Source organism: Macrobrachium nipponense, chromosome 41 (assembly GCF_015104395.2).
Source record: "Macrobrachium nipponense isolate FS-2020 chromosome 41, ASM1510439v2, whole genome shotgun sequence".
NCBI lineage: Eukaryota > Metazoa > Arthropoda > Malacostraca > Decapoda > Palaemonidae > Macrobrachium > Macrobrachium nipponense.
In genome coordinates this window covers 38,851,116-38,877,958 of record NC_061102.1, presented here as the reverse complement: position 1 = coordinate 38,877,958, position 26,843 = coordinate 38,851,116, and the positions used below count along the sequence as shown (strand labels likewise).

General features: G+C 36.4%; 1 protein-coding gene across 1 annotated transcript; it reads left to right on the top strand.

The window, feature by feature from the left end:
• The first annotated feature begins 378 nt into the window (after positions 1-378).
• LOC135212708 (uncharacterized) lies at positions 379-26,837 on the top strand. The gene is made up of 7 exons (XM_064246398.1): positions 379-565; positions 2,901-3,100; positions 8,740-8,881; positions 10,290-10,492; positions 10,846-10,981; positions 12,353-12,505; positions 24,052-26,837. Exons 1-7 carry the CDS (start codon positions 499-501, stop codon positions 24,426-24,428), a joined length of 1,278 nt encoding a protein of 425 aa, XP_064102468.1. The 5' UTR covers positions 379-498; the 3' UTR covers positions 24,429-26,837.
• Positions 26,838-26,843: the final 6 nt, after the last annotated feature.

Genomic DNA, 26,843 nt, shown 5'->3' with positions numbered 1-26,843 from the left:
ATATGTCATCTTATCTTCATCTTCTGAAGCCCCCTTCCACACGAGGGGCAAATGCATGGCGGGCAGATATCGTGTCACAACTTTTCATTTTAGCACAACTAATATCTTTGACCGGTGTAATTATATTGAAAAAGAAACGACGCTATCATTTTAGGGGGAAATATTAAACACTAAAACTCCAATGCAGTAGTACATAATCAACGAGAAACTAATTGCAGATTCTATGACAAAGACAATAATCACTTCGTAATGAAAGCTAGGGGATCCATACGGAAATGATTCACGATACAACGTGTCGTTTCCTGCGCTGGAGCTATGTCAAACCAAGACACCAAAGGAACTTTTAACTTGAGCATTTTTATTGGTGTTTCAGTGGCATTGCGGGACGTGCTGGGCGCCGTTTCTCTCTGAACTTTAAGAAAAAAATTCCGCAAAGATCGGGACTGGTTTACAAAGCGTTGAAATTTTCTTCTAGATTTTGTGACGTCATCCACGAGAATGCTTCTTTCCCTGCTCCCATTAACTGTTGCTGCATTGCTATCGCCTGCTACTTCTGATCATTCAGGTAAAACAGATTAGAACTTGTTGCCCTTTTAAAAGTTCTCTTTTTTGGCAGAAAAGTAGATGAATGGAAATGATAGCTGATTATATTTTAAACACTGCACTGCCGCATTGGCTGCAATATGACAGTCTGAAGAGCGCTACAAAATCTCGTTTATTTAATGGTTCAAAAACCTCATTCTTCACTAATAAACTTATCCAGAGATGTTTAACACAATACAAGAACATTTCTGTCGCCCTGAAAGAGTAAAGAGAGAGAGAGATTTTTTCCCTCTCCCTGAATACAACTTTTATTAGATAAAAATTCTTGAGAAATCCCAGAAAAAAATAGATTTTTTTTACTGCATATTCTTGATAGAACTTATACAGCTTACTCATATGGACCACAAATATCTATAGACTTCGTGAGACGACGATTGAACTTTAAATAAAAAAACACAATTGTTTTGAAGACCTGATGACTGGTTTACTTAACTCTTTCGTCAGTTACCTTGCATTATGGCGAACTGCACTTAATGAATATATTCATAAATCTTAATTTATTCAAAATGCAATTACAGTGAAATTTTGTCTAGCATAGTTTCTCCAAATATATTTACTTAAAAGAAAATACATCTGATATAACGAAATAAATCAACGTCTCATTAGTTTGCGAAACAGTCTTTCAATTGTCAGGAAATGCTTTAACTGTGTAAATGCTAGTCACGCCGTTGTTACTGAAAAATTAGTGAAATTGGCTGTTTTTACATAAACAAAAGTTTTTTCGTAAGAACAGTAAGTTCAAAACAAGATGAAGTCACGATTTGTTTCGACTTTTCCTCAATTGTCCTTTTCTTTCACTGGGATACTACTGTTGCAAAGCAGTTGTTTCATAAAGGATACGAAAACGTATTGAATTGAATTGAATATGGAATTAAGGCCAAACACTGGGATCTATGAGGTCATTCAGTGCTGAAAGGGAAATTGACAGTCAAAGGTTTGAAAGCTGGAACAGGAGGAAAGTTGCACTATGAATCTATTGTTATGAGAGGGTGGAAAGTAAGATGGAAGAAAGAGAATATGAATGGAGGTACAGTAAAAGGAACGAAAGGGGTTGCAGCTAGGGGTCGAAGGCACGTTGCAAAGATTAAGTAATGCCAACAGTGCACCGCATGAGGTGCACTGACGGCACTGACCCCCTACGGGAGAAAAAGTATTGATGTACGTAAACTATAATAGTCTCCGGGCCATGTGAGTTTGCTGAAAGCGCCATTTAGGAAAATATGAAAACCAGCTAAAATATTCTATCTGGATGGTCGAGAGGTTATTACATTGGTAGATGGAAGTGGAAAAAACTGTAACTGTACTAAGAGTAGTTTCACTTTTTGATAAAACCATTTCTAAAATGTGTAACCTTGAAATGATCTCGTTTACCTAAATGAATGTAGATGTGAGGAATACTTTTCAAAATTATTTTTAATCTAGTCCTGAACAAAATGACACATGATTTACTTTTCCAAGGGTGGGATCACAGTTATGCATACTACCAGAGTGCCATACTTGGTAACCTCACCTGCCGGGAAATTACAAGAAACACCATAACAGAATAAAGAAAAGTAACGGGTAAAATTTAATATAAGTAGTGAATGCCGTATTAATTGCAGTCTCTTCCTAAAGCAACTAAACAAAAGTTACGAATTGCTACAGAGAAAACCACAAATATTGCGCCGTGCTTTTCAGTGAAAGCACTAAAGGAAACTTGCCACCAATTATCAAAGCACTCATAATGTGTAGATACACTATGAATCCGGATTCATACAAAATACTCAGGTGGTTTGCCCACACTCCTACACCAATAAAGAGTAATAATTGAGGACGATTCCACATTTACAACGACGGCACAAGGCAAGTGGCTGATTCGTACTGACGTCTGTGAGTAATCCAAGTGAGCGACAGTTTCAAGAACAAATCATGGTTCACATGCCGAAACAAAAGAAAAATGTTCGAATACTTCAAAATAGGAGTGATGAAAAAAATCCCCAACTTTTGAGTATATAAAAGAGCCACCCATTTTCCTTTGGTCTTAATAGACGTCTGAGGAGGATGTATATCAGGTAAAGAGACATATAAAGACGACTTTGTTCATCAGAAAGAAAGAACAAACTTGAACTTCGAGGAAAGGGAGCCACAGCAAGGACCTGCAGCACCCCAGACTTAATTAAAGGGTGGTGCTTAGATTATTCACAGATTATGGAGTACGGGAAAGGATTCCCAAACTTTCAGCCATTCATTTGATAACTGATAAATAAAAGGATAGTTATATTATCTTTACATGCTTAAAGTTTTCTCTTTTTTTCCAGACTACCCTGTAAGGACGACGACTAACTGGAACGTAACAAGTTTCAACCTTCCCGATAAGGACAAAGTAGTCCTTGCAGCGAAGCGCAACCACTCCGGAACAACTTTTCGTGTCAGGGTGTTTCATGATGGAGATGATGTTTATAATGCAACATGTAGTATGGCAATTAGTAGATGGGATGCTGTCATCATATCAAGAGAGGTAAATCAGAAATAATATTATTTTTAGTATAAATGTACAGACGGCCAACGAAGAATTGGCGTAGTTTCTTAATTCATTGTTCGTTATGGAAATATTGCCATATGTAGGTGCCAGGTTATTTACTTAACAATAATTAACATTTCCTTTCAAAGGTGCTATACTTGAAATAAATTACATTAGGAATGAGTAGACTTATTCAATGTATCAAAGATAATTATTTTGCAAAGTAAGGAAAATATATACTGATAGGTCGACGATTTCTAATTTTATTCTCAACTCTAGCTTCGTGACAGCATACCAAAGATTTTGAAGTTGGCTTTGCTGCCGCTCGAGTCTTGACTCAACGTATCGTACTGCGTGGAGTGTTGTCATTTCGTCTCCTATACAGCCAATAAATAATACCTCAAGGCGTTAACATTCTTTGAAAACGATGTTTAGTTAAACTAATTTTGTCCTTTGATCAATAAAATAATTTTCATGACACATTTAGTGGGCCTAAATTTGACTTCTGATTTTCCCACATGATTTGCCTAGGTCTATTTTCAGCAGGATACTCTCTCGGATACGTAATATCAATGAATATTTAAATTGACAATATATATATATATATATATATATATATATATATATATATATATTTATATATACGTATATATATATATATATATATATATATATATATATTAATCTGCTTTATTTGACTATTCCCGTTATTCTTGTTTTATTAGCCATGTTCACCTTTCTTCTTATCCTTTTCATAATTGCTTAACATAATTAACTCAGACCTAGCTATTCAAAGTCAAAAAGCAATCATAAAAAAATCAAACGAATATAATTCAGTCTTATTTTTTATCGAATTCCTTGCATATCATCCTGTTTCATTTGGACACCTTGGAAAGCTGTGGGAGTCAAAACTGACGAATGCATTAAGAAAGGCTTACTTTCCTTAAAGCTTTCTTAGATTGATCTTTTTGTAGCTATTTATTTCTTCTAAATAGAAATTAATTCAAATTAGTTTCACATGTATACCTACTAGACCTACTACCATAAGCATATTATAAGTAGCTGAAAGGATAAGAAATATGAAACGTGACGTTCTCGTTTAAGTCTATTTCATAAGATTTTTTTTTCTTTCTTTTTTTTAAGAAAAACCTACTGCTTTAATCAAGGGTTGCTCTTTGACGGCTACAGGGTGTAACACGAGTGTATGCACATATTTTGTGGAATGAAAGAAAAAGTCTTTTTGAACAGAAAATATTTTATAAACATGCATTTTAAGGCGTCCGTTGTCGGTGCGGGGAATTTTAAAATAACCGTTATCATTAGTGATGCTTTCACGAGATGGAGTCCGTAACGTGAAGTCGGATCAAGTCGCCTGAGATGTAGAAGAGAGCGGAGGTGGCGTATAGGAGTGATGGAAGGATTAGGCCGATGTTAATGAAGTATCTCCCAATAAAATGTATTCTTTTGCGTTTTGAAGAAAGAAATGCAAGCATCATTGAAACCGTTTCCTTCCCTATCCGTGGTATTCACTGGCCACCGATAAAAAACAAAACAAAAAGAGTAAGCTTAACTGAATCTCTCATCCATCAAAGATAAGTTTGCTTATTCATTAGACTTATTCATTAGACAACTATCAAACACTTCAAGTGTAAATTTAAAAATCTCTTCCTCTCCATCTAAAGTATTCATGAGACACCAGTCATAAGCGTAGAGCTAGTTATGATTCCTGGTTCAGCAATGTCGTGACGAGGCAATAGAATTCAAAGTTCACAAATGAATGTTGCTCAGCAACATTTACACTACTGTATTGTCTTGTTCTCATGTGGTGCTTCGAGGTGTTCCACCTCTAGGCCCATGTTCTAAATTTTGCCGTTCTTTAAACAATTTTATTCATCTATGTATGATTCTCTCCGGTTTATTAAGCTTTCTTGATATTTCTCCAACAGGAACTTGCACCGAATGCAGTGCAATAAGTCTCTCGCTCATCGAGGGATGTTTCTTAGACCGATAAATGACACATTGACATTAGATTCCCGTGCACATAACATCAAAAGCAATAGAGTGAGGTCGCCTGGTTCACACCGTTAAGATATCGGTTTTTTTTTTTTTTTCCTTTTTGTTTTTAAATTTGATAGCATTTTGTGAGATTCCAATGTTTTCTGTAAAATTTAACAAATGGATAATTCAATTACCTTCAACTTAATATTGAAATGATAATTTAAGGACTATGTTTATGCGATACTACTAGTGATAGGTGTCTCCTATCTATTTGGTAATGTATATCTATGGTTGTGATATGACGTTTTTTATCACTTCGTTTCGTTCACGTCAATTTTGCCATATGGAAAATAGTTTTACACAATAACATAACATAATGTTCTAAAGATATCAGTGACTGTTTTTAACGTCATTACACATGATTTCTTCCATCTTTGAAAAGAAAAATAGATAAATAAGGAATGAATCGTGCGTCAGGCAGGTGAACGAAAAATTATGAAACTCTGCCACGAGTTTTTTGGCCGACAGTACATAATGAACTAAGATTTTTCTGGAACATGACAAAGGGCTATGATTTTGCACAAAGATTCCAGAGGTGATATTCCAATTCATCGAAAGGAGTAAACGGGTCAGAACTCACACACAAACACACACCCAACACACACACACACACACACACACACACACACACACACTATATATATATATATATATATATATATATATATATATATATATATATAGATATATATATATATATATATATATATATATATAAAAATCGCTTCTAACGACGTGTGAAGCAAAAAGACTGTGATATTTAACTACTTATGTGTTTCTGCACTTTATCTTACACAATACACCATCCTCCCTTATAATTCAGGGAAGTGTTCCAACTCTTCTGGTGGTTACAAAATCCCAGCTAATATATATATATATAGTAATTACAGATAAAAGTAAATAGCAAAAATAGATAAATAATAAAATAAATAAAGGAAGCACTGTGCTGAAGTGTAACATTAAGCCAAGGAACCCTTCAGACCTTAAATGATCATGGCACTGATCTATGATATAGACCAAGGATTAAGAGCATTGGTTACGTGGTCATTATTCGACATCAGAAAACAAAGGATGTGGACACAACGAACGCGATAAGGCGTAAGCAAGTGAGCAACAACGATCAAATTAAAGCTCTTTACTTGATGTGAATACACAGGAAGCAGCCATACAAAACAAAACAAAGAATTGTGAGGTCACAATGGTCAATCCCTTGGACATTTCTGCCTTTGTTGAATTAAAATATTTACGCCATTTTACCCTTGGAAGGTTCCAAGGGGATCTAACCGAATATTTAGCTGGTAAAGTCTCCGTCTTTGGCATGTTTAATTGATGGGCTATGTATTTTACTCTAAAGGCAAACGATTCCAGTTGCTTAAGGTAATTTTCTTAAAACTGCCTAATGCCTTTCATTGCTTATACAAAAACTGTTTAAGGACTTAGGGAGTCTCTGAAATCATTACCAGCTCCGAACCAGCAGACATTGGTAATGAAGATCCCGAGGCATCTCACAAGCATCTACAAGCATGCTCTCAGTGGGAGATGACTTGAATGCTCCTGCGGCTGATCTTACTCCACCATGAAGAATTGAATTAAGCATTTTAAGGTTATTAGGCTTTGCCGAGCTGTACACCTTACACCCATATGTCAATTTTGAAACAACTAAGGGTTCTCACAGTCTCAACATTTGAGTTCGGTCTACACTCCACGAAGTATGGGGCACAACTTCCAGCACATTCATTGCTTTCAACATTTTGTCTTAAAATATTTCAGATGTGGGATCCAAGTCAGCTCTCTATCAAAATCAACCAAAGCAACCTAACTTCACCAACACATGGAGTTTTCTACTCATGTATGAATAGATCTGGATCAGGATGGAATCGTTTAAGTGACAAAAAATGAATGGTTACTGTTTTACAAGATGAAAACTTAAAACCATTCGTCTCAGCCCACTTTACTATATCATCAATGCACAGCTGAAAGCAGCTTTGAGCCACTTCCAGCCTTGTTGCTGCAAACGATATCGATATCGAAGGGGATATGTTACATCTGGCCAATTATTCACCATACCCTATTGATGCCACACCTTCTTGGTTGAATACATCTGACACTTTTGCTCCAACCTGAACCTGAAATAACCTATTCTTTTTTTTTTTTTTTTTTTTTTTTTAAAGCCTTGATAAAAAGAGTCAAATTGTCTCTCAGGTTAAATTCATAAAGGACCCTCAGAATGCAATACTTCCATGTTGTATCATAAGCCTCTCAAAATTTAAGAAAACAGTGACGTGGTGCTGCTCGTTAGCAAAAGCTTCAAATACTGACGACTCCGTTAGCACCAACACATCGAAAACCACACAGAGCAGGCGACAGATATTTACATTTTAAGCACCACATCAAAAGTGTATTCACCATTTTCTCTATAATCCTAAACACACATAATGTCAGCGCAATGGGACAACAATTCTTTGTCTAGAAAGGGTCATTCCCTGGTTTTACCAATGGCAGTCATTTTAACAACTCCCATAGCTTCAGGAAGACACGTTCTCGAAAAATTTCTGCTAATAAGGTTTAATGTGAAAAATCTGGTATTTTTGGGAGTATGCTTCCTCATGAAATATGTTATATCATCCAGTCCAAGAGCTGATTTACTAAACTTAATTAAGGCTGATTCAAACTCCCTTTGCCTTCTTTGAGCTGAATTGGGTCATAGGTTTTTGCGACATTAACAAACTCATTTGCAAGTAACCGGGATCTGCTACTTCACTACCATTAATCGTGATAACTGGGATTTGACAAGGAGTAAATTTGCCTGCTATTTTTCTAGCTCTTCCACTCTAAGGTCAATGGTATTCTGAATTTAGTCAAGATACGAAAATTGTTCAAGATTCCTTTCCTGCCTTCTTAATTTCATGTGGAAATGAGCTCTTGCTTTTTGAAGATCAACAAGGTAATACTCACATTTTCGTCTTCGTTATCTGGTGACAGCTGATCTCATAGTTTTAAGAGTTTCCTGGAGTTTACAAGTCCACCAGGAGTTATGACTGGCGTCATAACACCTAGGTTACTGTCGCCGTGTCCACCAGGGAACTGCTTGGCGGATAAATATGCCTGAGGTAAGAACTGAAAGATTGAACGAATAGGAGTGACTCTTATTCATTTATATAATTTAAATGAATGATTAATGGGGCCAAATTTCAAAAAAATTGCAATTCAAAGATTTAAAATTAGCTGAAAAGCTTTGATTTGATCACTCTCTCTAGTTCACTTCTTTCGGTATAACAATGTGCGACACCTGAAATATTCAACACACAAATAACAAGAAAGTCACATCGATCAAGTAAACATAATTCTGAGGATGGGTTTTTAGATACAAAGGTCACATCTATTTCATGAGAATGCCAACTATCTCAAAAACGATTATCTTCCAGAAAACAGAGATTTATTGTCTTCAATACATCTTATTTGAAACATGGACCAATAATTCAGATGTTGGAAACATACATGTAACTTAAAGAGAAGAATAATCTGCATCAATGTCGTTGTACGTCTTGTCTTCTTCAAAAACTACTTTCTCTTTACAGTGGATTGCGCAGCCGAACTACTCTGATAAATGCAAAGGTGCTAACTTTCCTGAAACTCCGCAGAAGCCAAAAGGTCGCAACCTTCTTGTAACGAGCGATGCCCCAATGGACTGGCAGTTATTTTCACTGCCCATCAATAATAGTAAGTCATTTTCCTTCAATGCCTTCCTCAGGAATTAGTGTTATTGACTGCATTAGAATAGATTTCGAAGATATTCAGAAATATAGCTGCTGAATTTTTATTCATCTTGACTACCATATGAATAAAATATTATACTTTACCCGGGTTATTATGAATATATCATAGCTTTCCAATTAAGCTGATCATTTATAAAGATCTTAGCAACCCCAATAGTTCCTCGTTGGACGAATGGATTTCGCGCTCGGCTACCAATCCGGTGGTCTGAAGTTCGATTCTCGGCTTTGCCAACGCGGAAACAGAGGAATTTCTTTCTGGTGATAGAAATTCATTTCTCGATATAATGTGGTTCGGATCCCACAATAAGCTGTGGGTCCCGTTGCTAGGTAACCAATTGGTTCCTAGCCAGGTAAAAATATCTAATCCGTCGGGCCAGCCCTAGGAGAGCTGTTAATCAGCTCAGTTGTCTGGTTAAACTAAGATATATTTAACTTAAATAACCCCCAATAACGTTCAAAGTTATTTTAATCCGGTAAACTCATCAATATCTCTTCCTTTAACGAAAGAATAATTTTGATAACATTCATGAAATGTTTACCATTCTGCAGTACCATATTTTTTCTACGTACCCATGAGTAACAGACATGCTTAGAAATCAAATAAAACAGGATCGAGATGAAAATACTTTCTTGAAATAAAATTAATTTGCTCAAAACCTGCCACAATCTCCCCAAGTAATTGAGATTAAAACATAAATAGGGGAAAATAGATTTAGGGGACAAGGAAATCTTTTAGCAAAATTTGTTATGCATTCCTTCAAGAACAGGGGAGGGTAATTTTTGGTAGGCAAGACCTGAATATAAAAAAAGAAATGAGAAAAACTTACTGATGTCTTTCAACTTCCCTGTGTCTGTATATGTAACCCACCCCCTTCCCACAAAATACCGTGACGCAGAACGGTCAACTAGCGACTAGATACCAAATTATTTGCTAAGGTCAACAAACACATTTCCGGGCCATTGGGAACTCGCCTCAGTTCCCATAGGATAATCCTGGAATTCATTCCTCTGTAATGTTGGGAGTCTTTTACATATACTTTGCTAATTAATTAGTCTAAGTAAGATTATATTCTGTGCTGGACAAAAGTGAACCTCAAGAGATAGTGTGACTGAAACCGACTCAACTTTATCTTCCTAAACAAAATCAGCATAACTGAATTATTTGTTGGTAGTTCCACTCCAAATACCGTAATATGTGCAACTAGCCAAAACTGAAAAACAAATCTTATAATAGCTTAAAAAGTAATAAGTACCAAAAACCTATTCAAAGATAAAAGTTTCATCATCAAAATCTATGATTTTTCAAGTGTTCAGAATTATCAACGGCTCTTCAAATGAACTCTCTTTCTCAGGTGAGATCAGACGAACATCTGGCGGGAGTGCTGTTTCTTTCGATCTTCCAGCGAGAGAAGCCGTCTTCATTCTGTATCACCCGGAAGACAGAACCAAGTCACATTTTGAATTATCTCTCTCCGTGAATAATGAGCTCATTTACCTGCTCAATTTCACCAGGAGACCCAATTATGAATGGAATACCGTTGCTATATATGAAGATGTTAGTAACTCGTATCATATGTGGGATAATATTTGATTTACTTGAGCTGGAGTAGTTACGACTAACAGTATTTGTTTCACTGTTGTTGCTCATTGTGTGTTATATTCATGTTCTATATACCGCTTCTTTCTCGATCTCATCAGTTTTTTGCGTATTCTTTGTATTTTATTATTTCATTCAAATCTTCTCTTAGATTTAATTTTTTTCTGAATTTTGCAGAGAATTTGAACATATTTATCTTTGAACCGTTTCACATATCATGCAAATTAAGATTTAATAGAACCTTTTCATTATAGACACAGGAATATATACACTGTACCACATATTTTGTTAAAGTTATTTTTATTTTCCAGTGGATTAATCCAAGACTCTCTAGTATTCCTAAGTTCACCATTCCCATGGAATCAAGATCATTACAAGGAAGGCGCATCAATGTGTCTAGTGAGGTTCCAATCCAGTGGCAAATGTTTTATCTGCCACTAGAACCAGGTAAGCCATTTTCTGAATTTCTCTCTCTCTCTCTCTCTCCCTCCACAATAGCAAAGTATTACCATCATTCTTTTCAACTAATCAATCTGTTTACGGCAGGGTAAGACTTGCATCTGGACTATATGTTATGACGCAACAACTAAGCTATTCCCTATTGCTAGTTTTAAATAGCAAAGGGCAACGCAATAATATACAAAGGCAAGAGAGTCTGGAAGACGTCTTTCCAGCTGAATATTCATACATTAATTTTTATCGCACGCTACTTTTCCCATTTGCTTCAGGAATATTTTGCCAAACCACAGAACATTCTTATTTAGGGAAATATTAAAATTGGAATGCAATATATTACCAGGAAAGAGAAAACCCCTACAACCAAAGCAATTACGAGATATGAATCATTTGCCGGGGTGGTTTTCGCCATTATCGGTATGGCAGTTTCTACAAACAAAAATAGTTTTCTAAAGTGTATAATCCATGACACTCTTAGATGCGGCCCATGAAACTCAGCCATGGTCTGGTGGTGTGGCCTCAGCCACCGTCCAGTGGTGGCCTGTGGTTATGGTACCTATAACGGTACCAGAAGTAGGATTATGTCTACCTTTAACCTTAAATAAAGTAAAAACTTTCTGAGGCTAGAAGCTGCAAGTATGTTTGATGATTGGAGGGTGGATGAACAACATAACAATTTGCAGCCCTAGATCTAACCTCTTAAGATCTGGGGGCGGTCAGACAGACAAAGGCATCTCAATTGTTTTCTTTTACCGAAAACTAATAAAAAGCACGACATTCCTGATCTTTTCTTGCAAGTGTATTGTCTCTGGAACTTTGGGAAGCAGTGGGTTTTGTGAAGTTTCATGGAAAATTGAATTTATAGAGTGTATTTATGCAATGCTCTCGGACCCACCGTTCGTGCCTCAAATGTTTACTGAACTCAACGTTTGTTTGTTGTTGTTTCCGTAAATGAACTCTTTCTTATATCAACCTTATTGGCAGTTTAATGTGATCTTCGTTTGCATTTCAAGTAACAAAACATGTTTATTGACGGGTTTGTGGTCTTATTGGCCCATGTAAAGAGGAAATGTAACTGCATAATTATGTAGGTCATCAAAAAATACAAAATATAAAAGAGGGAAAGCATCGAAGACCAAGGGATTAATAATGTCATAACTACTTTACGATCAACGTGTCTCTTCACTCTCATTATAATATCCATATCAGATTTAAAGTAATTTCTTTATTCCTAATGATTTATTATTTCAAATAAAAATCTTATGACCTCACAATTCACTTTACTCATAATTCTGATGTGTAATAATATCAAAGAAACATAAATGTATTCTGGTTACTAAGAGGCTATATCATTTCTTCCAGAAAACGAAGTCGGGAGCACAGCAGAAGGAGAAATGGAAGATTGTGCCTTTTTCTGTGTACTGACCATCGTCACCAGCTGTCTGTACGTGCTGACGTTAATTGCTGCAGCCCTGTACATTTATCACCTGAAGGCATCGGCTACACGCTCTCAGGGTAGGTTGCCATTCATTCCACAAAAGTTAACACTGCAAAAATTATTTACAGCTAAATTAAGCACTTTCATTTCTATTAAGTCTGATAAGATAGAATATACAGCAAGTAAATCTGTATAGTACTGTAGCGAAAGTGTGAGTAAGAGGCTGCGTCTCCAAACTTACTAATTCATTCAAACGACAAACAGACAGGTCAATAGCTCTTGTGAGTGGAAATGTAAATCCTGACACGAGACGAACAAGACAGCGGTCAGAGTACAATCAACTGTGTTTGGTGGAGGATGGAAAGATGTAGTACATAAATCAATATACAAGACACGAATGAAGTTACGATGCATATAGCTGGAATGCTGACGTTATAATGCTTGTGCTATAAATAATACATTTAACATAACATTAAAATGAATGAAAATATATGTACAAAGGATGCATAACATCTGTGTTTCTTTTGTATGCGCACTTGACGTGTTTGTCAGAGATGCTCGTTGTGAGATCAGCCTGCCAAGTAAGATGGACAGTGTGTATGGGTCAGTGTGGAACTCTACAGGACTCACCCCCCCACCCCCCTCCATCGGTCGATGTATGGGAGGTATGCTTTAGGTGGTCGATGGAGACCCAGGTAGTTCTGCCGTCAACTGTCATCCAGTACGTCTTGTGTCTTCTCTGGATGACACGGTATTATCCCGAATAGCCTGGGGAGAGGGGGTTCTGTGTGTGTCTACCTGTATGAACACATATTTTGCATTTTACAGTTCACTGGAGACTTACACTTTTCTGGCTATGTGGTAAGTCATCTTGACCAGCATTATTTCTTCTAATGCTTTGTGGTTATCGGATGGGGATGCTGGGCTCATTGGATGTTAGTAAACGTCTGCCAGCACATTGAGGATTGGTCGTACAGGGATTCTGCTGGGTATGTGTTGAATGCCGTGTGTTGTGACATTCTCAGGCCAAGCAAGACCTAAGGTAACTCCGTTCTCCAACTCCTGCCTTGACATCTCGCAGTGAATGATGATTTTAACAACAGGTGTAGCCTTTCAATGATGCTGTTAGCTTCTGGGTTGTATGCTGTCAAGTGTCTTATCTTTGTCCCCAAACTATCTGCAAGGTCATTCTATAAGGTGGACATGAAGTTGGCCTCCCTTGTCACTAATGATGATCTGCAGTACTCCATGTCTGCTACCATCCAATGAGAGCTTGCACACAACTCTCCACCATCTGTTCCACAACAGTATTCCTTTGGGCCACCTGGTATTTCTGTTGATGATGGTGAAAGGGTATCTATACCTCTTGGAGGGGGTAGAAGTCCCACTATGTCGACGTGGATGTGGGCAAATCAGCAGTGTGTTGTGTGGAACTCTCCTACATGACTTGTTATTTTTGACGTCTGCCACAGAAGGCATTCGCCTGTCCAGTTTTTTATGTGTTTTTTCATTCCCCGCTGGATTAATTGCTCTGCTAAAATTTGGGTGGTTGCTCAGCCAGATAGTTGAGACAGGTTGTGGGCTAGGTTGAAAGCCTTTCTTCTGAGGCCTTCTGACAGGTAGGGGAAGGGAGTCCAGTACCTGTTTCCCAGGCGATGTCGTCTCTCCATTGTTGATTGACAGGTCGCTCGATGTAAAGCTGGGGTTGTCCCGCCGCAGTTGCTGTAGGTCCATGTTGTCTCTTTGCACCTCTGCTATTTCGGGATAGGCTATCCTGAGCTGGATGTTGTTGATGGAATTTATCAAAAGTGGAGGGGGGAGCTTTCCATTTCTATATGGTGCTGGATGTTGTGTTTTGCTGGTTCAGTTAATTCCTGATGCAGGTCGTCTGGGAAGACCTCTTGGCACTCTTGTAGAAGTCAGCATATCTCTGGCAGTGAGTAGATGCTGCAAAGAGGCCTGTTACTCGTCTTTGCTGTTGTGATAACAATATGGTGGTGGATTATATGCACAGCTGTCGTTAGGATTAGTTGCTCTGATGCTATGTCCACTAGCAGGTCACGTGCTTTTAGGAAGTGTGCTCCTAAAACTGCTATCGTCACATCTGCCGTGATGAAGGTCCATTATTATTATTATAAAAGTAGTTTAACCAGACCACTGAGCTGATTTTCAGCTCTCTTAGATAAAATGCCAGGTCCAGCTCTTAGGCCAGAGCTGGGACCAAGTTGGTCATTCAGGATAAATAAATAAATTGCACCAAGGCAAATGCTTTCATACTAGAACACACACACAATAAATACATTTACTCATGTTCTCTTACATACATACGAAAACGGTATATTAAAATTCAGAATTAGTTTTAACTTTTTGAGATGTTGTTTTAAAATCACTAAAAACACTAATGTTTTATATTTTATCAATTAAATTGCAGTTCCTCAGAAAAGTCAAAATCGGAACTACCGAAAATGTAAAAGATTCTGATAAAATTTCTTTCATTGTCTTATTTCCAAAAGTTGACAGTCTCTGCTGGTCATACTTGGGACACTCGGACAAGACATGTCTGACTGTTACCAACTCCTTGCACTCTGAACACTCTGGAGCAGAGTCGTGTGGGCTGCTCATTAAGTGTCCATGTGTCAGACGGGTATGGCCTATACGGAGACGTGTCAGAATTACTTGTTCATGTCTCTCTCTCTGATATGATGAACTCCACTTTCCAACATCAGGTTTTATTTGCTTTAATTTGTTATTTTCTGACTCTTCGTTCCAAATATGTTGCAATTTCCTTATAATACCCATCTTTATGTATGTTACATAATCACTCATAGGGAGATTCACACTTGATCTTGTAATTTGATTTGCTTCTTTGGCTGCTTTGTCAGCCTCTTCATTTCCTTTGATCCCTACATGGGAAGGGATCCAACATATTTTTACTTTTTTCCCAATAATATCTAATTCCAGAAGTGATAATTTAATTTGTTGTACAATATTATTTTTTGGTTTGTAACTCTGGATGGCTTCTATGGCACTTCTTGAGTCACTAAAAATCCCAAAATTATTGAGTGATGTTTCTTTAATTATTTTTATGGCTGAGGCTATTGCGCAAAGTTCTGCTGTGAATATTGAAGCTGTACTAGGAAGAGAGAATTGATATGATTTGTCCTGGGACACTGCAGCATATCCCACTCCATGTTCCGATTTAGATCCATCTGTGAATATTGCATAATGTGGACCTTTTCGGTTCATATGTTCTATTGTATGTTGTCTATGGTGTGATGGCGTATATAAGTATTTTTTTGATAAATATTTTAATTGTGTGCAAGTTTTCATTTTATTCATTGTCCAAGGCGGAGGTAATTTTACTACTGGAGGAATTTGTATATTCACATTTAGTGACTCAAACAGTCTACTACCTCTAATTGGAAAAGGGGGTGGATGATTGTTAATAAAAATATCTCTGAGTTCAAATAATTTTTTTGTTGGAGAATCGCTTGTCCTAATTCTCAGAGCACTCTTCATTATTACAAGCTCTCTATGGAGAGAGAGAGGTAGTTCACCACATTCAACCCAACCTGTAAGGAAGAGGTCGGTGATGATTTAAAGGCTCCTGAACACATTCTAAGGCCCTCATTATGAACTGGGTCCAATGCTTTCAGTGCTGCGTCTGACGCCGAGCCATATACTTTGCTACCATAATCAATTATAGACAGGACTGTTGCTTTATACAGTAATGTAAGGGTTTGTCTATCGGCTCCCCAAGTGGTGTTTGATAATTTTCTAATTAGATTTAATGCTTTTTCACATTTTGATTTCAAGTATGTTATGTGAGGTTTCCAGTTTAAGTGAGTATCAAACACTAAACCTAAAAATTTTGCAGTTTGTCTAATTGGTATACTATGATTTCTGATTTTTAAATCTATTACTTCATCATTCATCCACCTTTTATCTTTATAAAACACTACTGCTTGAGTCTTATGTATGGATAACTTAAATCCTACAGATGAGATCCATTCATTTATTTTTATTATACCTTTATTAATGATGCGCTCTGCATGTTTAATACGAGATGCTGAATAATATATGGCAAAATCATCCATGTAAAGGTTGCTTTTAATTCCAGTGGGTAGATTTTTATTAATATCATTAATTGCCAGGGTAAACAGTGTGCCACTAAGGACACTTCCCTGTGGAACACCATTTTCAAGTGGAAATGTTCTCGATAATACATCATCGATTCTCACTTGAAAGCTACGATTTGTTAAGTTTTGGATGAACCTAGGTAAATGTCCACGGATGTTGTTATTTTGTAAAGTTTTTAATATAGGGTACTTCCAGGTAGTATCATAAGCCTTTTCGATGTCAAAAAAGACTGCTACAGTTATTTGCTTTTGCTCAAATCCTCTTCGTATATGGTCTTCGAGGTTAGAGAGAGAATCTAACGTAGACTTGTTGCACTGTGACCGAAATTGAGTGGGAGTCAAGATTTTATTTTCTCGAATGTGCCATGTTAACCCTTAAACGCCGAAGCGGTAAAAATCAAAACGTCCCCCGAATGCCGGAGCCGGTTTTGAGTGAGCGCGGAAGCGGAAAAAATAAGTTTTTAAAAAAATCACAGCGCGCTTAGTTTTGAAGATTAAGAGTTCATTTTTGGCTCCTTTTTTTGTCATTGCCTGAAGTTTAGTATGCAACCATCAGAAAGGATAAAAATTATCATTATCATATATAAATAATGCGATATATGATAGCGTAAAAAAGAAATTTCATATATAATTGTATTCAAATCGCGCTGTGCGCAAAACTGTTAAAGGTAACAAGTTACTTTTTTTTCGTTGTAATGTAAACTAAATTGCAATCTTTTTGGTATATAACACATTGTAAAACGATAAAAGCAACACAGAGAAAATATTATCACAAAATGATGCATGAATTCGTAACGCGCGGACTTAAAAAAATATATTTTTTTTAAATTCACCATAAATCTAAATATTGTTATAGAGACTTCGAATTTGTTTCAAGATGAAGTTAAATGATGGAATATTACGATACTGTAAGAGTTTTAGCTTACAATTGCAGTTTTCGAATATTTTGGACGAGTTAAAGTTGACCAAATGTCAAAATTTTTTAATAATTTTTTTTATATGCAATTATTTTGGAAATTAGAAAAGCTACAACCTTCAAATATTTTTCCTTTTATTCTACATGAACTTGCGCACATTTTCATATATAAAACTCTATGAAATGCCTAATATGAAACAGAGTAAATTTTCCGAGAATGTGATGTACGCAATTCGGAGATTTATGGCGGAGAATCCGCGCGCGGAGGGAAGGAAAGTTTTTTTTCATAAATTCACCATAAATCAAAATATTGTGCTAGAGACTTCCAATTTGTTGCAAAATGAAGGTAAATGATTGAATATTACTAAAATATAAGAGTTTTAGCTTACAATTGCGTTTTTTGACCATTTCGGTAGAGTCAAAGTTGACCGAACGTGGTTTTTTTCTATTTATCGTGATTTATATGCATATATTTCGAAAATGAGAAAAGCTACAACCAACCTTCAATTATTTTTCGTTGTATTCTACATGAAATTGCGCACATTTTCATATATAAAACTTTATGTAACGGCGTATTTAAAATGGTGCAAACATTACCACAATCGCACGTATGATTTTTTCGGAAGTTACCGCGCGGACGTAAGGAAAATGTTATTTTTTTCATAAATTCACCATAAATCGAAATATTGTGCTAGAGACTTCCAATTTGTTACAAAATGAAGGTAAATGATTGAATATTACTAAAATATAAGAGTTTTAGCTTACAATTGCGTTTTTCGACCATTTCAGTAGAGTCAAAATTGACCAAAGGTTGAAAATTTGTCACTTATCATTTTTTATATGAAAATATTTCAAAACTGATAAAAGCTACAACCATGGGTTGTTTTTAGTTGTATTGTGCATGAAATTGCGCACATTTCCATATATAAAACTTTATGTAACAGCTTTCGCTCAAATCCTCTTCGTATATGGTCTTCGAGGTTAGAGAGAGAATCTAACGTAGATATGTTGCACTGTGACCCAAATTGAGTGGGAGTCAAGATTTTATTTTCTCGAATGTGCCATGTTAATCGAGCATTTACCATTTTTCTAGTAACTTGCATAAGCAACTTGTTAGAGAAATTGGTCTGTAGTTATTTGCATCACTTGGATCTTTTCCAGGTTTGGGGATAGGAATTATTATAGCTTTACGCCATTCATCAGGAAATAAATTTCTAAGCCATAAATGATTATAAAATTGTAACAAGTATGTCTTCGCCAGAGGTGCTAAGTGGCAGATCATCTCAAAACAAATATTGTCACCTCCAGGAGCAGATTTATTGCTGTTAGTGAGAGCATATTCGAACTCTTCCATATCAAATTTTCTATTATAATATATGTCTTCTATTGTTTGGAAATTTATTGTTATTAGTTCTATATTATTTTTCTTTATGCGGAAGTGATCATCTAAATTTCTGTCACTACTTACATTCGCTAAGTTTTCTCCTATTATATTACTTATTTCTCTTGGATCGAGTATTCTTTTTCCGTCTTTTAATATGGCATGTCTGAGTGGTTTCACATGGGTACCATTTATTTTTCTGAATTTTTCCCATATTTTTTGTATGGGAGTATTATTAGAGAGATCTTATACATATTTCCTCCATGAAATTATTCTTCCTTGAATTACTTCCTTTCGAAATTTTGCAGATATTTTGTTGTATATAGGCTTTAATGCCTCAATTTCTAGTAACAATATAGTAATTTTTTGTAAAGTACCTTCTAATATTGGTAATGTTTTATTTATTTTACTGAACTTTCTATTCAAATTATCCAATCGTCTCCCTATTGAGTGTTTTATATTTATTAATTCTGTTAGCTTTTTGGACCACCATGGAACTTTGTGTTTTGTTGGATGGGGTTTTGATTTTGGTATTGCTTTATCAGCAGCATCTTTGATGAAATTAACAAGAAACTTATTAGTTTCATTATGGTCTTTTAGATATTCAAATGGTGGTATACTTCTAGTATGCATTTCATATTGCTCCCAGTCTGCTTTATAAATGTTATAGTGAGGAACGTGTTTTGCTGGGTTATTTTGTAAAAAGGAAATTAATATTGGGAAATGATCACTGGTGTTTAAGTCATCAATTGTGTTCCAATCTAATGTGTCAACTATACTTGTTGAACATAGAGTTAAGTCGACAGAGAAAAATGTTCCATGTGTTTTTGAATAATATGTGCTAACTTCATCATCATTTATACAACATATGTCATTTGAATCTATAAGTTCTTCTACTTTACTTCCTGCTCTATTTGAGTTTGAACAGTTACAGTCCCATATTGGGTTGTGAGCTTTAAAATCCCCTACTATTAACATAGGTTCTTAGGCATTTTTAAGTAATTCTCCAAGTTTATCAATATCGTAATTTTATTTGGTTGGTTGTATAAATTATAAATGATATAATTATTGTTTTAAATTCGAATTTTAATACCTGATATTTGGAGGTCAGCAATGTTTACAGGTACTTTGTCATAACATACTTTGTTATGTGCATATATGGCTGTACCTAAATTTCCTTCTTCTTCCTGTGATGTTGATATTAAGGTATATTTACCTATTGTTGGTATTGTATTATTGACATGTTGTAGACATAATATCATTGGTTCAAAATCCTTTAATAACCTTTGTACTTCTCCCTGGTGTAATCTGGTCCATAGACCATTTACGTTCCATTGTATAATATAACTATTGAAAATATTATGTTATATCGGTCGTGTTTTGTTTTCTTTTTTTGTATTATCATCAACTTGAATTTTTTCTCAAATTTTATTTACCACATTCAGTTGTTTATCTTTATAATATTTTAAGTGCTCAATGCACATACATCCTTTTTCATGGGTGTTTAAATCGGTGGCCTCTTTCTTTCTATATTTCATAAAAGTTCTTATAATGTTTGTTAACCAATCTTTTGTTATATTTTTGTTATCATTGCACAATGCAATGAAGCAATCATTGCAGCCACATGGGTTGTCATGTATATCTACTGCTTTATTTGTTCTTATTGTACCGATTATTGGTGATGGAGTAATCTCATCACCCTTGACATAGTCACCATCATCCATGGTATGGTTCTCCTCCACTTCTTTGGTGTTTTGGATCTCTGCATCCATAGGTTTTATTATTATTTTAGGAGATAAAGGTATGTTCTCATTTTGTTTTTGTTCTTTCTTCATATCTTTGGTTTTTGGTTTGACCGATGTTTCTCTGATTATAGTTGGTTTCTTTGTTTTTGGTGGTGTTCTCTCTAAAGGTCTTTTTTTTTCTTTAATTTTCGGTACATCTCAACTTCCTACTTCCACCTCTGTGATAGTATTTTCTTGTGCTTCTATATGCATTAACACCTCAAATGAATTTGATAGAATATTATCTAATTCATTTGCACTTATTTCCTGATTCTTTACTATCTTAGTTTTTTCCTGCATATTACCGACTTCTTGAGACCTACTTTGCTGCATCTTGTTACTTCTATCTGTATGTTTTTTTTGTTTCATTACTGGTTCCTGTTATAGAAGAATATGTACGTTTCTTAGCAGGATCTTGAATTCCTCTCACTTTTAATTCTAATTTAGCCTCTGCTATAGACATGCCTGTTCTTTCTTTTAACATTTTTAGTTCAGTGTTGTATATGTAATGCACGCATTCTTTGGATCTTGCATGATGATTCTGCTCACAGTTTACACACTTAGGTTCACCGCACATTCATTTGGTGGTGGTGTTTCTGTAGATCCACAGTAAGCGCACACTGGTTCATTCCTACAATTTCTTTTTGTGTGTCCATACTTACTGCAATTTTGACACTGCAGTGGCTTTGGAATATAGGGTCTTAATTCTCTATTTTGGCCTAGAATTTTTATTTTTTGAGGTAGATCTGAACCCTCAAATTTTATTTTTGCTATTTTTAGTATTTGTTCATTACCTCTTTTGCTTATCACATCATAAACCTCGCAATCCTCTACCTTGGGGTATCTCTTTTTGAGAGAGTCTAACAGCATTTTCTTATTTATTGGCTCGTCGTTATTATCAGGAAGTACGATGGTACCCTGGATACTGTTCATATTATCATGTTTTTTTTACTTTGACAATAATGTTATCTATTGTTTTTAAAGACAAATAATCTTCAGACTGACTTTTTGTTGTAGCTTCTATAAGCCAAGTCTTTTCTTTTATTTTTCTGAACGACATTTCTGCCGTAGGATTATTTAATAAGCAATTTTCCAATTTCAAAGCTGAAATATTTTGTTCTGCTTCCATAGTAAGAAACCTTGACCAACTTCCACTCCCAAAAAGGGAGTCGAAGTGAGTTAAAGTTGGGTCATGTCGGTACTTAGGTTTCCTTGGTTTGGTATATGGTATTAAAGTTTTAATACCAACCTGGTCTTTGTGACTTGAGCTTTCTTTAGAGTGGTCCAAATCCGATCCAGAAGTCGTGAGGGGGTTTGTTAAATTTTCCATATAATTAAGATTTAAATTTCGTCCAGGATGAGGTCCCTCTCACCAGGGAGGCCCAACTGGGGGAGGAGCAATACTGTTACACAGTGGTAACTGCCCTGGGACACTCACCTGGATATACGCCATACCCACAATGCCTTAAGGGTCGTCAGTCCCATGAGATTGGACCCAGCACTGCAGGCATGGCTTGACATAAAAATTTTCCCTCGCTCATCCACGTCAGGTACTTTAGTTTTACGGGTGAAGTGGCATGCTGTCCAACTTCACCCTCCATCAAGTTAGAAGAGCAGTCAATTCAATAGTCCAAAATCATGCCAAGGTCGTCAACGAAAGAAGAAGAAGGGAAGGGGGAAAATTTATAAGAGGAGGAGTAAAGGAGTTAAAGGTCCCAATGTTCAGTTGGATCCACAGCAGAGAGCATAGGCATAAAGGGTCATACTCTCTCTGCAGTGGATCCCTAAGCCCCCCACCTCGTCAAGGAGTTAGGATCAGGGGGATGAAGGTCCAACTGTAGTCTTTCCTGTTGAATGACATTGGTATTTAGCGTCCTGTACATCTTGAGTGGTGCTCCACTGGCAGTGGATACATGGAAGTTGTTGGGTGAGGAGGGATCGAGTTGTTTGTGTGGGCTGGCTTGCACAAATGATTTGCATGCCCCGGTGTTGATGAAGAATTCTGTTTGCAACTTTTTGCCCCAGATGAAGAAATACATGGAGTCCTTGTGTTTGTATCTGGAAGAAAGACAGCGGTAAGCAGGCGCAGCTTCTCTTACAAGGCAACCAGTCTGCTTACATGTGATGTTTACTTGTTTGGGTCGCCCTCTTCTATGGTTTTTTAAAACAGGCATCCTATGTTATATTTGCGGGCTTTTTTTTTCCAAATCTCCAGTGAATGAAGCATATTCCCTCTGGTCGTCTTTCATCTGTCTGGTGTTCCCCTTGATGAACTATCTGGGGAAGCTCTGCTTGTGGATGGTGGTGGCCAGTCCCCCTGGGTCACTGTTGGATTCTGTGTTGGTTGACTTTTGAGACCGTCGTGCTGCTGCTCCTATGGGTGGCTAGGTGGGCTCTGCTGTCTTGTGGGCCATGTGTTCTGTGTCAACCAATTTTAGGAATTTATCGATGGGCATGGTGGAGGCATTGGGCATGGCCGCCATGGTTTGTCAGGACAGTTTTGTGAGGACGACCTCTCTAACTAGGTCCAGCGTTGACTCGGGTTGGCCATCCGCGTGAGGTAATGTTTTGAGCCGCCACAATTGCTTGTAGACATGCGATGGCCACTTGTTTCCTATGGCTGTCCCCATGTTCAGAAATTTTTTGTCTCTGAGGGTAGCTGACATACTCAAGGATGACTTCAGCTGATCCTTCAGTGATTTGCAGTGACGGTTTGAAGTTCTGTGAGCCATCCTGCGACTTGCTTGAAAAACTTGTCTGGCAGGAATTCGACGATGGCGTCTGCTCTGTGCTGAGGAGGTAATTTTCTCCAATCAGAATATTGTTTCCGCCCTGAAGACCTAAGCTTCTGGGTTGTGGGGTGTGAATGGGGGCAGACATATGGAGTCAGCAGCAGTGTCGCTTGAGAGGCTGGTGTTATTGGGGCCAGTTGGGCTGCTCATCTCCGTGGTCACCAATAGACAGGTTAATAGCTCTTGTTTGTGGAAATGTAGTGCCCGACACGAGGTGAACAAAGCAGACTTCAGACTACAATCAACTGTGTTTGTTGGAGGATAGAAAGATGTACATAAATCAGTATACAACACACGAATGAAGTTATGATACATAAATCTGGAATGCTGACATTTTAATGCTTGTGTTAAGAATGATACATTTAAAAACACTAACATGAATGAAAATATATACATATACAAGGGATGCGTGACATCTGCCGCGTTTCTTGTACGTGTGTGCTTGGCGCGTATGTCAGATATGTTTGTTGTGGGTAGTACAGTATAACCGCATACTCAATTTTATGTAATCCGACTAACAGAATTCTAGCACTGATAATTACGAAAAAGCAGACGATTCTAGTACAACTAATGCTTGAAAAATAAGTTTATGTCTCAATGTTTCCACTCAGGTACAGACACTCAAGAGAGTCAGTCGGAAATAGAACGAAAGAAATCTGGAAATTATGAGGAACCCATTGACGAAAACGCTGGAAATAATGAAGATCCTGCAAACACGAATGCTGGACATTATATGGAGCACATGCACAAAAGACATGGAAACTTTCAGGAACCAGACTTCACGAACGGAGAAGACGAAGAAGAACACATTTATGAAGAAGTCGACACCATGCAAGGACAGTATTCCGCTAGCATTGAACACCAGATCTGCTACACACGTGCACCAAAGATCACGCAGGTTGGACGAGGCCACCAGCGTACTGAAGTTGATACATTCGGATACATGATTCCTGCGCACAAACCAGGCAACAGAGACCAACGCTTTTAAAACTATGATTTAGGGTGTCATCAATTTCCTTAAGACAAGCTGACTGAGATGAATTGAACTGAACTGAATATAAAATTTACACCAAAGACCAAGCACTGAGACCAATGAGGTCATTAAATGGGACAGACTGATGTTAGCAAATTGCATTCTACTTTATTTAGATGGAAGAGATTATCAACAGAACTTTCCCACTAAACTTAGGGAGACTGTGACACTAACTGAACTTTCCCACGAAAGTAAACGAGGCTGTTTATTATTAACGGAATTCAGAACCTAAAGGTTATGCAAGTCCGAAGCAATCATATAGGAGTTCGAATAATCATAACATTTCTCAAGCAGTGTATAAACTCTAATGAAATGAATAATAATAAAAATAATAATAATAAATTATTTCATTGGTAATGTCTATTTCAACATAAAAAATGAACATTAATAATAGGGCTTCCCAAAATGTTTGAGTTATGTATTGTAAGTCCCTAAGGCTTACATTCGTCTTTTTGCAGTTTTCCAATATGGTCTCCACTATAAGATATTTTGTTAAAAACAAAGTATTTTTTGTTCCATAATGGAATAGCTTTAATTTTCTTGCAGACTCATTCCCTTGCAAGTAGAGGTTTGGTAAAATAAAAAATGCGTGAATGAATTTTGCAAGAACATATAAGTGACTTTCTCAGAGAGCAATTATCCATTTTTTGCCGCTCTATAATTTCAAGGTACCATTATCTGATGCTTCAATTGTAATCATGTCTGTAATAAGTTTCAATAGGCTGTATCTTCTAATCGTGATCTCTTTCAATTTGGTGTCTTTAGATTTATTCACGCTTTTTTAATGCAATATTTTATGCGATTAATGCTCAAATTTGAAGCTCTTAAATTTATAGTCTTACATTTGGGGTTCAAAGAGTTACCGATCTTTTCTATACTCTAGGACTATATGACGATTCCCACAACTTTGGAGGATCAAACAATACATTAGTTATGTGAGGTTGCATTAATGTTATATTAATATCAAAAGGTATGAGAACTTGGCAGTGCCAAATTCATGTTCACTCCCAGTTAAGGCTGCATATTAGCTGTCATTTAACATTTTTAAGTTGCTTTACCAACCACTGTTATTATATAATAGATATCTAACGTATTTACTAAAAAAAATAACCATTATTTTTAAGCCAAAATATATAATAATAATAATAGTAATTTAGATTTAACTATTGTTATTACTCCCCAAAAATTGTTTATTTCCAACGCACGTGTGATTATGTGCTGATTTACAATATTACTGTTATTATTATTATTTTTGTAACCTACTATAATTAATTATACTGATATGTATGTTTATTACTACTGTTACTAAAAAATACTCACAATATTCAAAAATACGAAAAAAACCAGTGTACAGTTTTGTAAATACAAGAATTCATTCAAAAAGTGAATATACTGAACTCTCGAGGCTGCACGATTCTCCCTCACAATCTAGAATCTTAGAAGAAAAACTACTGGCGAAGTAAAAACAAAAACACGCGATGCGGTTTACGAAAATCGAAACCGGACGGTCGCATGAACAAAGACTTCCTTTTTTGTAAACAACTTCGCTTGTGGCTTTGTTTTTACTCTTGGTGGATTTTCCTCTTATTCAGATTGTAAAGAAGAATCCTACAGATTCTCGAAAGCTCTGTGTGTCTATTCACTTTCAAATATAGACGTAGTTACATAATTGTTTTTTTTTTTTTTCATTTTAAACTCATGGGTATCATGAATATTATATTTTAATATATTAGTAAGAATTGAAAGTATCTGTTACTTTCACTTTTTAAATGTATTTGAAGTTACACAACTGTGAATTTGTATTCTCCGCTACTTTTATTATTTCCACTATTAATATTACTACTATCACCCGCGTTAAGGCCATTATCATTGTTGCTGTTATGTAAATGTGTATTATAGTTATTATGATTAAGTTCAGACGTACATCTTTTGGAAGGGTTATCGACCTTTTTTAACTGAACGAAAATGTGAATTATTTTTATTGGCTATAACTCGTATTAATGGCAAGGGGTGTTTCACTATACGTATTACTGAACCCTTTTGGGCACTTTGTGTATGTATCGTCTACTGATGCTGCGCCTCTCCCAGGATGAGAGAGAGTTTGTTTAGCGGATACCGAATCAGCAGTGCAAAGATAAGGAATACAGCTCACCTCCCACTCTAGAGACCGGTTTCTAAACTGTTCCAGGGAGGCAACAAATGAAGTTAAGGTCTGGAAGAATCTGAAGGGTGAGAATCCTTCCCACAAGCTTCCGGTTACACATTGAATCTTAGTAAGTATAAGTACTGCACAGGATCTCACTGGTTTCCTTCGTTGATGCCGTTAGTGTTTTTGTTATTCTGATTTATATTATGATGGTCATTTGCTTA

What these genes read in the sequence shown, in the direction of transcription:
- LOC135212708 (XM_064246398.1), top strand. Translation starts at nt 499, where the DNA reads ATGCTTCTTTCCCTGCTCCCATTAACTGTTGCTGCATTGCTATCGCCT. An exon ending in CTGTCATCATATCAAGAGAG is followed by an intron (nt 3,101 to 8,739) that starts GTAAATCAGAAA and finishes TTCTCTTTACAG; the next exon opens with TGGATTGCGCAGCCGAACTA. An exon ending in CCGTTGCTATATATGAAGAT is followed by an intron (nt 10,493 to 10,845) that starts GTTAGTAACTCG and finishes TTTATTTTCCAG; the next exon opens with TGGATTAATCCAAGACTCTC.